Consider the following 13,688-nt stretch of genomic DNA (forward strand, 5'->3'; position numbering starts at 1 on the left):
GTGTAGAATACACACCAGTCTGAAAAAGTGAAACCATAGAGTATCATTCTTGTAATGGCCTCAAAGGAGGGGCAACACATCCTGTCCAGAGTGAAGTAAAAATCCAGCAAAACATTGGGTATTTAAACTGGAGAGTGTAGAAACTTATTTCTAAATTTTTTATTATTTTTACCTTTGGCTAGACACTGAAGTATAGTGGTTAAGATCATGAACTCTAGGGGCTGATTAGTTAGACAGGGTTCAAATCCCAGGTCTGCCACTTGCTCTCTGTGAGACCTTGTGCAAGTTACTTAACTTTTCTGTGTCTCAAATTCCTCATCTATAATGTGAGACTAATAACCATACATACGCCCAAGATTATTGGGTGACTTCAGTGTAAAGCATTTGAGCAGAGCTTGGCCTATAGTAAGCCCCTAACAAGTATTAGCTATGTGCTTTCAAGGAAGGTTTTGGCATCCACTTCAATATGCACTTTGAATCAATCCCTGTGTCTTTTTCAGTAGTCTAAAGATAAGGTAGTAAATAGCTATGTGTGATTTATATTAAAAAAAAACAGATACATGGTGAGTGGGGAGAGAAAGACAGAGAGAGAATGTGTGTGTGTTGTATCCATGTGGACGAACTTACAAGCATGTGCATTGGCAAGATAATAAGACACTCACCAGCTTCCCATCTGCCTATTTATAAGAGAGCAAGGAGTAACCCATTTGTCTCCTTGAGCTTCCAAGATCACTGGGCTGGATTTTTAAAAAAATGAAAACAAAAGACAAGAGATAATTGTGCAATACTCCCAATAAACATTCCTCACAAAACTCAAAGGAAACATGGCTATAAACACTCTCCTCTGGATTTTTCTGCACCATTGCAGGTGGCTGAAGGCGGATGTCAAGTCAAATTCTCAGCAGAGAGTAGGGATGCACTCATGGCTCATGCTTTCACACTAAATAGAAAATATTTCTCCCTTCCCAAAAAACCTTCATCATCTCCACACTGGCTATATTGGTTCTACACAGAGATAATATTGCATTTATGCCTTTATTCCCCCTTTCAAAGGCTGTATCCCAGACCAAGGCTGAGATGGGACCACCTAGCAAAATATGGCACATTCCCAAGGATGTAGTAGGAGTTTCTACCCCCCACAAGAAGAGTAGTTTTCTTGTAAGGTAAGTTGACCACTGCTTAATGCCAGAAATGTCAATCCTGAGAGTAATAAGATCATGTTCTCTTCAACTAGGGCAAAATCAGACAGATGGAGTAGAACAGAAGAGGATGCCCCCAACCCATCCAGAGTGAAGGAAAAATTAGACACCATGTATGGAATCTATGCAGCTGAGCATATAGTAAGATTATTTTCCTTCTACCTTATAAATGCTCAGTACAATTGCTTCATTTGTTGAATGATTACAGTTGCTTAGAGCTTCCTACAGCCTCTACAATTTCAACACTTTTTGTCTTGTTCTCTCTCTCTAGTGTGGATGATTTAATAGTAACACTTTCCACCACGTCTCCAGTGACGAAAGTCATGTTGACATCCTAATCATTCCCAGAAAACATTAAAAGCTCTATGGCTTTTAATACCTGTGTCCATGTTTTCCTCTGACCCCACTAATACAATTTTTAAAGCACAAATGGATAACAACCAAATAAGAAAGTTATAATGGGCTTTTGGGTTTACACATCATTTTATAAAGAATCTATTTCAGGCTGAGAAACAAAGGAAGGAAGGGTGAGAATTCAAAAAGAAAATCCACAGATGCAATTACAGTTCATTTCACACTGAGCCCAAAGTGACTAGTTGTCAGTAAATAAATGGACCAACTTAATCGACCAGTTGCAATTACATTAACAAAGTTTGCTGAAGCCCAGCTCATGAGGGACCATAAACTGCAAAGAGGAAAATAGCAATTCTGTGCCAACTGCTTACAATTTATTGCCATCAGGGAAGCTGGTCCCAGGAAGCCATGCAGCATGTATGTAACTAGTTAAACACAAAAACAAACACACACTTACCTATCAATGTACTCAGCATCAAAATCAAAAGTTTCCAATCTTCCAGTGATAATCCAGCCATATACATGTATTAGTTTTCCTGTTTGAAGAATTTTTTTAATTTAATGGACTTAGCTCAAACTCAATGTATAATAAAAAACCATGTTTCTTTTTGGTTATATATACTCAATATGGCAAAGCAGGTCATGACCCAGAAAATTAATACTTTTAATAAATTGTACAACAGTAAGGTCAAGGGTATGATTTAGTGATCAATATTACACAATATAAAAGCTAAAATAAGCAATTGTTTCAATCACAGACTTAATCTTCTAATGCATGGAGCATAGAAGGAATAATAGGTCTTCTTCACAGTCCCAGAAAGTGTGAACATTTCAGAAAGGAGGGGCTCATCTACACACACTGCCCTGTTCCATTCTCTTGGCTCTGTGGAGACCATCCACCTAACACGAGATTTAAGAACAATGTGCCTTGGGCGCTCCAGGCTTCATGAGACTTTCCTCTGGGCATTTGCTAAAATGAACATGTGATATGAAGAGGCTCATATCACACAATCTGATGGGTCTTCAGGGATCCCAAGTATGTGCCTTCCAAATAATTAGAATATTTAACCATGTATACTTAAACCATCACAGACAATGTTTAGAGATAAAAGAATGTTGGTTAGTGAGATAAACCTCAAGGAATAGAAGAGAAAAGCATACTGAGGGACTCATGAGGTCATGAAAACCAGAAGACTGAGCCTCTTTATAGACACTGAATGCCACCAAAGAATGTGACAAAAAAGATGTTCCCTTCCTACTGCACTTGTGTGTTATTAGTAAGAAGTGACTTTCATCTGCACTCATTGGATGACTCTCACTAAAACAATAGAAATCTTTCGGAAGGTATTACAGCCACAATTTTATAGGTGCATGGGTAGAATGACCTAATGACAGGCAAAGGTCACAGAGATGGCAGAAATCCAGAGTCTCAAGTTTCCTGTTACTGCTAAAAAAATCTGGCAGAATAATTCTAATTTTAATAGGGCTAAATGATCGATTCCCTAGCCTTGGTGAGTATGACTTCTAGCTTTGACAGGCACAATTTTAAAACTAACAAAAGATTGTAGAAATTAGGAATTTCTGTGGGTTTTTGTTTTGTTTCTAAACGAAGATGGCCAGCACAGGCTGACAAATGGCCACACCAGAGCACGGTGATGGGGGATTCCATGTCGTAGTGAAGGACTGCTAACCACGTATAGAAACCCAACTGCTCAGAAAGCATCGTCTCTCTTGTCCCTACCACCTCCCCCATCTCCCTGGCTGCTACACTGGGCAGGCTTCCCAAATGAAATGAGAGTATTCATATGGAAAGTGATTACAAAGATGCAGTCGTATGGATCCTGCCCAGGGGGGACCACTCCAACCCAGCCCGCCACCAATCCTTTCCCCAGAAGGTGGAAGAGACACCAAGCAGAACTCCAGCTTGGTGGAAGAAATGGGCTTGGCAGATCTGGGCACCAGCTGACATTCCATTTCACACCTCTAATGGCTGTCTGCTTCCTCATCCCTCACCCTAACAAGACTTCTGCCATCTACACAGGAGTTTCTAACATCAGAGCAGCAGGGACCCACATGTCTGCATGTGATTTTCACAGACCACATCCCTCTTTCATAAAATATCAGGTCCCGATGATTCAGACAAATGGAAAGGAGCAGATCTGTGAAAAACCCACATGAGCAAGAGCATGCCAAATTCATATTCTCTGAAATATAATTTAAATTCACTCATACATAATCTGTGTCTATACACACAAACACAGAAAATATAAAACGCTTTTCAATAACTTAGATCTTCATTTTGACATGCTTGAACAGTTGAGCCAATCAAAACAACAAGATCCGTCTATGCATTTAGACACAACTATAATAAAAATTTAGCAACTTTTTAGCACACTCTTACCATTTTGGAAGCTCTAACAAATGGAAAACCTTAAATAAAGGTAGGAATTTGGCAGGAATCAGACAGCAAATTATATATAATCCTAGTTGTGTTTGCTACTTAGTTTTAAGGCAGATTTAGCAATTCCTGAATCCACTTCTCAGTTGCAATCCCTTCTTTTATGTAAATCCCCCAGCTTTATATAATCTTCTTTTCTATCCTCCTGGCTTTTATATATCTGTGTGCTCTCTAACTTTATAAACAAAACCCCTAGATGAAGACTAGAGTTAATGACCTTCCAAGTGGCATCCAATGCTGCTCAAAACATGACAGAATGGTGGATATATGGGCCACTCTGGATTCTGGCTGTCTGGTTCAAATCTCAGCTGTGGTATTTAGTATCTATACGACTTTCGGCAAATTTCTTAACCTTTTGCTACCTCATTTCTTCATCTGCAAAATGGGAATAAAAATAGCTCTTCTATTATCAGGTTTTGGCGAGGATCTAGTAAGATATCTGAAGAACTTAGACTGGAGCCTGGCACACAGTTTAATAAAGGTTTATTATTATGGGAATGATTCTAAAGTTAAAAGCAAGAATGCCTCCTCTTTCCTCCAGTCTCCAACATCAACTCATTTGGTTTTGCTGTCCTCTTTTTCTTTTCATGTTTGGATTCCTTTTGTTATCAGTGAAGTAATAGAGCAAAAGTGCCCAGAGGTAAAACCAAAGCACGTTAAAAATGAACCAGAGGTTGACTCTTATTTTCAAAACATCATCAAAGAAGAAGTTAAATTTTCCCACTCATAAAAACCACTCACCTAGGTTTGCAACAAACTTTGGCAAACAGATTCACAATTATTCCTATTTTAATAGAAGATTTCTTACCTGGAACACCACTTGGTGGATAAACTTGGTGAACGATGGGTGTCTGCGCCTTGGAAAACTGTTTAGAAAGTAGTACCACAAGTGAGCAAGTCATTAAAATATTCACAAACACAGGAGGCACAAGCCTTTCCTCAGACAGCATTACTTGAAGGTAATAAATGCTTATATTTACTCATGTCACCCTCACATCTGTCTAGTTCTTTTTATCTTTGTAATATTTCTATGAAACAGAAATGATAGATATTATCATATTTCTCCTATAGATGAGGTAGAGGTAATTTGATTAAGGTCACATAGCCCTCTATTCTGTACCATATTGTCCAAACCTTGACAAGCCTGTTTCTACCTGCCCACCTTCCATACCCAAGAACACATTTTACTAGAAGGAAAGGTAGACAGGTCTTTGTGCAGAATGTCAGTCTTTTAATTCCATTGTAATTTGATGTTTTGGGGCCTTGAAGATTTTGATTTTTCTAGAAAGGAATGCACTTATTTAATTGAATCAAAACTTCAAATCATTATCAGCCAGCACCTTGGTAGGTATCAGTAAGCTACAAAAAAATGAGAAACTGGATAGGCACACAACTGAGGTGCTTACTAGGGAAACTGAAGATACCTGCTGTGAGGGAAATGACTCAAAAGATTCAAGGAATGGGAAGCAACATTGTTCTTCAAGGAGGAGGAAAGCAGCCTCAATGGGAGCGGTGAGAGCCTGAGAAAGCCTGGCGGTAGCATTCCAAATCATCTTACAATGCCCCCTGTCCCCAAAGCACACCCTCTGTTAACCATAAGCTCCACAAAGGCAGGGACAATGCTTGACTGAGTTGCTGCTGTGTCTCTGTGCATAGACTGGTATGCAGACGACATTCGAATTTTTGTGAATGAAAAGAGTCGCCCAATCTGGGATGACTGATATACTGCCTGGAAGGAGAGGTGAGAACGAGGCAATCCCAGGAACTCCATCTCACCTGTAGGCATCTGTGTTAGTCTAAGATTAGTGCATTACTCCATCAGGAAATCACAGCAGGGCCAGTATGAAGAAACAGGAAAGCTTAAGGATGAACTGGCCAGACCAAGGCTTGACCTGTGAGCCAATTACTTACCTAGGAAGAGACCTAGTCTCCCCTTCCCTCCCCTCCCCCAATCCCTTCTAGATGCCTAGACTACCACCATTCCACACAACCTACAGTGCTTCCCATTTGCAAAACAAATTACAGCAGCAAATTGTTTTGTTTGGTCTGCTTCCAGCACCTCAGGAGTCTACCTTCCCAGAGAGAACATCACCAAAGAATAACTCGGTTGTTAATCAACAGCCTTAATCAGATATTGAGAATCAACAGACATTTCAACAAAGCTGATGGTGGCTTGCCAGGCGTAGGTTTTAAGTATTGATCCATATGCTGTATAGTCTGCCATGAAGGCTAGTTTCCTCACTGTTTAAAGGAAAGGGTTAGAAAATAGTTCACAGAAAATATGTGGTGTCAGGGGGTCAAAATAACAGTGTTGTTACTTCACAGCTTGGGAACTGGCTCTGATCTCACCAAAAGATAAAGATTAATACAGTTACACACACACCTGCCAAACATTCAGTCCCCACCCCACCCTCCCAGCCAACCACTGCCCCTAGGCCTTCATATCAACATATCATTTCAACTGGACTATATCATAGGAGCTTAGTGAAGTACAGTAGTGGTTATTGACCTATTTCACAGATGTTTAGAACCTGAGGCAGCTGGAACAACTGAGTCCAAACCAAATAAGGAAGCATACCTCTCTATTTCAACCTGAAATCTAAGAGCCACCACTCAGTCTATAATCCTTCTACCAGACTTCCATGGGAAACACAGCAACTCCTTTATTACTCCCTCCCAGCTACTGAGATCGTGGTGGGGCAGGCTTGGGGTTAAACCTCAAAAAGGGCTTCACTTGTGATTCTCTCTGAGCTGACACAACATAACATGGTACGTTTCTAAGAGAAACAGGCCCCTGGTCACCCACCAGGCTAGAGACATGACAAAGTGAAAAATTAATGAGCTTCCAAATCAAGCTTCCCACATGCTGATCCTCGGGCCCCAGTGTGGTCAGTAGAAGCAAGAGAGGGGAGAGGAAATGCAGCAGATTAGGATGAGAAAGCTGCAGCCACCAGCTGTGTGATCAACCTTCTGTGAGTTATTCAAACTTGTCAGCGCCCACAGCAGGCTCTTTGCAGTGGACTGGCAAGATGGGATTAATTTTTAATACTCATGTTTCCCCAGTCCCAGTCCCAAAACAAAGAGACAAGCCGTGTTTTATTTAGCCTGGAATGCCTCTCATTAACTGCATCCCCTGGTGATTTTTTATCAACTTGCCAAGATAGTTGAACCACTGACGGACTTGTTTTCTTTCATGTGCAATTTTAGGAAACGTTTCTCTTATTTCCCCCTCTCGCTCCTAACCAATCTTTTAATAAGCAGGAAAACTACCATCTGGGGTGAAAAGGATCATGGTGATTAATGCTTGGACTTCTCTCTTCTGTTATGTTCCCTGAGACAGGATAGAGGTGGTGGTGCAGCTCTTAGTAAAAAAGAATGATATAATGTTTTTTCTTTCTGCTGCATATGTGCAAAAGCAAAATTCCAGAAAACAAGATTCTCTTGGATTAAGAAACAAGTTATTAAACCTGAAACAAAAGCAAATTCCAAATTTCAAAACCAAATAGCCTATATGAAACACGGATCGTAGGAGAGACGAATTTACAAGGTGAAGCCTTATTCCGAAGGAGCATTCATTAGTGACTGCATTGTATGTTTTGAAACAGCTCTTAAACAGAGGTACCCCATGTGAAGGGCAACCACATCGACGGGAGTACCGCCAAATCTCTGCCTTTCATAAACCATCTAGGACCTTTTCAGAGATTGTTTAAAACTAATCTGAAATGAACAACAGACTGAACCAAATATAAATGAACTCCCAGTATAGGTATCAAGGCTGTAAAATAAGTCAGGCATGGCTTCCTAAACACTCTCTCTCTGCTTCCTTTTTGATCTCCCTGAGCATGAAGGAGAATTCCAGCAGCAAATGCCCTTTTTGTTCAGTGTTGGAAAGACTTAGCAGAAATATACCAGGAAGCAGGGAGAGAGGTAGAAATTGGGTCTCCTCACCAAGGAACGTGGGGCCTTGAGTTTCTTCAACATGCTGAGACTCAGCATGATCTGAGCTGTAAAATGAAACACCCACAAAAGTAATCTTGGTGGCCCCTCTATGGGCTTCTATTTTGATGAGAATTTAGAACCAGATGCAAGTTGAAGTCTTGGTTCTGCCATTTACTGCCTGATGACATGGGCAAATTATTTAATCACCCTGAGCCCCAGATTGTTCATTTGTAAAAACAGGACAGTAAATAGCTACCCCATAAAATTGTGAGCATTGAATTAAATGATGTACATTAAGCATTTAGCTAAAGGCTGACATACAAACATTCAAAATTCATCTTTCATTAGTATAATATAAGAAACTCTGTCATTACCATCCACCATTTTCTTTTAACCCGGTCAAGCAGACACTCTGGCTCATTTACAATTTGCCTTTCAATAACACAAGCACACCCTTAGACTATGTAACCATACCTTCCTCCAGCCTTAGAACCCACCTTGAAAGTACAGCTGTCTCGTGGTCCTGGATTTGGACTGCTTACCAGCCGTCCCCCGAAGTATGCTTCCAGGAAGTACAGACCCTCATGTGCTTCAGACAGCACAGATCTGAGGACAGAAAGTGGAAATCTTTATGAATCAAAAACCATGAATTCCCAAAGCTAGCAGCCCACTTGCCACTTCAAATTTCCTCCCTGCACTTGTAAAACAGAGCTAACCAAGGATTCCCAGCAGTCACCTTTCACCTCTTTGATCCACTCATAATTATTAGACTTTAAGAACTGAGTCCTTCCGCAAAAAAAAGTTATGATTTTTTGTGTTGAAACTCCCTGAATTATTTTTAATATGTCATATTTCTCAAAATCATAGGTTCATTGGACTTTAAGAATTAGAAGAGACTTTGATAATCTATTCCCCATTTCCATGTTTCAAAAAATGTCAGAAAAACTAAGAGACTTATGTGTATGAGCTTCAAAGGTTAAGGGCAAAGTGGGGCTTGAATTTAGGCTCTTTCTGATAATTGTCCAAGCAACCCATAAATACTTCATGTAGCCATCAAAACAGAGTCTTGGATCTTCTCTCCTCTTTATACAAATATTGCAGTGGCTTCATTGCCACCTGATGCTGACATCCATGTTGATTTTTGTAAGAGGAAGAATATGACTAATAAGAAAGGAAACCATATTTAAGACATGCCTCCTCTCCAAACCTTCCCAACAAAATCTTTAGTATGACCTTAAATATTTAGATCTGAATTGTCCATTGTGTTAGCCACTAGTCTTCTGTGTTTATCAAGCACTTGATATGTGGGTAGTCCCGATTAAGACATGCCATGATTATAACATGCACACTAAATTTTGAAGACTTGGTATGCAAAAAAGATATAAAGTATCTCATTATTAATTTATATAGATTACATATTGAAATAATATTTTAGATATGTTGAGTTAAATAAAATACATTATTAAATTAATTTCACTTGTTTCTTTTGACTTTTTCAAGTGGCTAAATAGAAAATTTTAAATTACACTTGTGTTCACATTATATTTTGATTGTGAAGTGCTGCTTTTGATGCTGCAATGGCTGTTTTAGAGAAAACAATTATGTACATGTTTTTATGATAATGATGAATAAGACAGTATTTTGTTAATGATAAACTGTACATTTTTCACACTTAATTGAATCTGATATTTGTCTTCCAATCAATTAGTATATTTAATAGGATCATATTTCTTTTCTTTAAAAAGATGACATAAAATCAATGGTGCATCCAAAAATCATTAGTATGTTGGGATAAAGGAGATAGGACATGCAAATCTCCAGAGCTTTGACTTATTTCATGGCAAGTCTTTGCAGAATGTCTATGCCCAAATGTGCCATAAAACCTAAGTGAAGTATATAACCCAGTTTTAAAACCAATAGTAGTGGTATAAAAATGTTAAATTCAACAGACATTTATTGAACATTTTCTACTCATAAGGTATTGCGCAATGCTTCATGAGGACTACAATGGTGAGATTAAACACATCCCCTGCCCTCAAAGCACTTAATTCTGTGAGGATGAGTCTGACAAGTGGGTAACTGACATATAAGTGTTATGAGAAACTCAGAGCTGAGGCACAGGGTCACTAAGGCTACAAGTGCTGTACTTTTGTGTAAATTACAAAAAAAAAAAAAATTCCCTTCAGGGGTGATGAATTGCACAAAAGTGTGGGTGCACACACATACACCCTGTGGATGAATTACTACAAGTTGTTCCTTCTCCTTTCAAAAAAGGGAAAGATAACTTAGTTGAATGTTCAGGGAAGAGGTGGCATTTGTGGTATGGTTGGTGATTTCCATAGCCAAACATGGAAGAAGGGGAGACTTCCTCAAAGAGAGAACAGAAAAGAAAAGGAAATAACAGTGTTTTTTTTCTCTTAACCAATCATCTACTTGCATGCACTTTATTTACTCATGCCTAAGACATGAGTAAATAAAAATGAACATGAACTAGTCTAAATTTCACAGGGCAACAAGAAGTTGAGTAGAAAAACAGATTCCCTGGAGTCTTATAAAAATATTTTCTAAATAGAGGTAATGTCAAACTCAGCAAACAGAGCCTAAAGCAAATTTCTTTTCTAACCAGTTTGGGGTTTATGTGCAATCATTGCAATTATGCCTATTCCAAAAGATGAGTATTTGCAATGGCAAAATGGCACCATTTATTAAAATCTTAATAGCCATAGAACTCTTTGCAAAAAAAAAACAAATGGAAACACAATCCAGCCCCTCCTTATGAATATCTCAAAGTTCTTCCCCATACTCTCATCCTCCGTTAAGTTCTAGACCCCAGATAGGGACCTTTTAGAAAGCATATTCACATGAAACTTTTTTTAACAACTATGGCTGGCAATTGAATCACAGCGAAAATTGCTCTAATATGTCACCAAAAGATACTGAGATAAGCAAAAATCCCTCATCCTGTCTGGTCTTCCTATTCCCAGACAGGTATACCTGGTCCGGCATGTCACCACAGGCAAATCCAAGAAAACAGGAAAGACGTCACAGGGAACACTCCGCAGTGCGGGCACCACCATGTTCACGTTCACCAGGTGTATCTCCAATTGAGAGCCATTGTTGGGGTAAAAAACACCCAACTCCAAACCTAACACAAGGGAAAGAAATCTCAGGCTGCACAGAATTGTCATTGACACAGGACAGTGTGAAACTGTGCTAAGATCCTGAGGGTAATGTAAGACATTAAATTTGCCCAAGGATTAAATTAATACTCCTCATTTCCTCATAGATGCTGTATAAAGGAGTTTTCTCATTTATGATTTTATGAAAGAGTTTTCTCTCTTCAGGTTCACCTAAATCCAGAAAAGAATTTTTCAGCCCTCAGATTTACTCTTTACTCTGCTGGGGATGGATATGCTAAGCAATGGTGCAGAAGCTCCCAAGTAGAGGACTGTCTTTAAGGAAGATAGCCAAGATTCTGGGAGATGCATTGCTGAGCACTATGCTACACACTTCCATATCATCTCATGTAGAAATCCCAGAGTCCCATCCCACAGCCTGGAATGGGAAAGTGGACACAGAGTTGTCATGGTATGCTGTGCTTTGCTTCTGTGACATTAGCAAGCCAGTATCTAGAAAGACAGAAGTTGGTCAGTCTGTTCATCTCCCTTCAGGCCCACTTTTACACCTGTCCTTAGAAAAGGAAGAAAACCAAAGACTCATAGTCTTTAGGATTGTGGGTCAATACATAAGAAATGTGCACTTGGTAAAACCCCAACCTACCATCAAAAATGACTGTGATCCACGTTCCCCCTGCAAGGCTACCTTCTTCAGGTTCAATATGTAAACTCAGGTGAGGTACTGTAAGTAAGTGAAAAAAAACATTGGTTTTGAAGGTCAAATTCAAACCACTACCTTCCCCAATATTTTAAGCAATATTTAACCTGCATCAGAATCACCAGAAAGGCTTGATTAAGCACAGGTGGTTGCACCACATCCCCAGAGTTTCTGGTTCCATAGGTCTGGGGCAGGCCCAAGAATCTACATTTCTAACCAGGTGCTGCTGGTGTGGGAAACACATCATCAGAAGCCCCATTTTAAGGAAAATTTTGACCAATTCTTCTCATCTTAGACATTCAAAAACCCTGCATTCATCAGGACAATTCTGAATTTCTACTTCCCTTGGAAACAGCCTCAAGGACATATTTGGGTCCTAATCAAACCCATACTATCTCTCTCTGCTCTCTTTCCCACTCTTTAATCAGGTGGCCATATTTCCCTGTAAAGATCACCAATTATTTCCAGTCCTGGAGAGAAAAAAGGACTTCCATTAGGTTGGTGCAAAAGCAGTTGCTGTTTTGCATTCCTTTTAATGGCAAAACCGCGATTACTTTTGCACCAACCTAATAGAAGCTGTTCCTATTTCAATTCTCCTGCTTAATATACTGCTTAATATACTAGTTTCTCCTCGTGATCAGAATGACTTCCCAAATGAATACAAAATTCCCTAGATTTTTGCCTTGCCTGCTTAGAGAGGGGGTGAAGCATGGATCATTGCTGGAATTTCCTTTTGTTTTAAAAAAAAAAGCAGTACAGAATTTATATACTAGGCTAGATTGGATTCTCCTGTATAGATCACTAGCTAAGCATGGGCCTTAATCAATCCCTCCATCTTTGAAGATGTTCCTGGACATGCCTTGATGAAGGAAAGGCCAAGTTAAGGAAGCCAGCAAAAATCATTCAGCTGCTCAGTGAGGTAATAAACAAGGAAAGTGTTACCGACAGAATTATTTATAGTTTCTTTAGCAGAAACTGTGTCTAGCCCAGGACTTCCCTGTACAGTTATTCTCATGATGCACTTCACATCTGAGGGTGGTGGGGAACCATGTCACATTAGCACAACCATTTATGGCAGCCCCAGCCAGACTAGACCATCTTCCAAAGATGATTAGATACTTCTATCTAAAGAAGCCCCAAAACAAAGGCCATAAAAAGATACAGAGGATAACCAAATTCACAGAGAAAATTGAACAGATGATTTCAGATAATACAAGCAATCTAATGATTATGACAAGTTAATCTCTTTGGGAAAGTCGGACAGCAAAATCTAAAAAGAATTACATCACATAGCCCAAAAGGAATTATAAAAGAAAGGTTATAAGTTATTATTAAAAGCTCTGCACTATAACAATAATCTTCACTGACCATTAAAAACTGAAGTATATAGTCATAACATTTCAGTATATAACCTCAGCTGTTAAACAGAAAATAAAAACAATTATTCAACAGATAATTTAAACCCAAAAGCAAATACCTTAACACCTGCTCTGAAAACAGTATTTTTAACTCAATTTTTTGATTGGCAAGTTAAAAATGCATATATTTATGGTATACAACCAAAATATTACTTTAAGTTTCAATAATAGTTCTCAAGGTAACCTATTGTGTTCTTACCTATAATTCCTTCAAAACACATTCTACTGACCTGCCAAAAGTAGTACTTCAATACTCATCAGAGAGATCAGCCAGGCAGTCATCCTGTCCACTTAAATCAATACTCTTAAGATTGCTCAGACATTAAAAGCATTTTCAGTTTTGATTGGAGCAGCATAGCTTTTGTGCTTTATAAAAACAAAAAAAGCAAAAAAAAATTATCATTTTGTTTACATACGATTATTTTGCTGTTCTGAAACCTGGGAAATTAAGGAGATGAGATAAACATGGCCTTAGTGTCTTCAAAT

The 13,688-nt window shown here is 39.0% G+C and overlaps 1 protein-coding gene across 1 annotated transcript in view; it reads right to left on the bottom strand.

Annotated features, from left to right (window-relative positions):
• The window catches only part of PKHD1 (PKHD1 ciliary IPT domain containing fibrocystin/polyductin), a 467,099-nt gene extending 453,615 nt beyond the window's left edge, over nucleotides 1-13,484 (bottom strand). The window contains exons 1-7 of the mRNA XM_008958657.5: nucleotides 13,433-13,484; nucleotides 11,731-11,808; nucleotides 10,945-11,095; nucleotides 8,448-8,556; nucleotides 4,820-4,877; nucleotides 2,011-2,089; nucleotides 663-737 (exon numbers count right to left, since the gene is read on the bottom strand). Coding sequence (XP_008956905.4) covers nucleotides 663-737; nucleotides 2,011-2,089; nucleotides 4,820-4,877; nucleotides 8,448-8,556; nucleotides 10,945-11,095; nucleotides 11,731-11,808; nucleotides 13,433-13,484 — 602 coding nt within the window. The remainder of the gene's footprint in view (nucleotides 1-662; nucleotides 738-2,010; nucleotides 2,090-4,819; nucleotides 4,878-8,447; nucleotides 8,557-10,944; nucleotides 11,096-11,730; nucleotides 11,809-13,432) is intronic.
• Between the last annotated feature and the right edge of the window lie 204 nt (nucleotides 13,485-13,688).

This window comes from Pan paniscus, chromosome 5 (genome assembly GCF_029289425.2).
Source record: "Pan paniscus chromosome 5, NHGRI_mPanPan1-v2.0_pri, whole genome shotgun sequence".
Taxonomy (NCBI): Eukaryota; Metazoa; Chordata; class Mammalia; order Primates; family Hominidae; genus Pan; species Pan paniscus.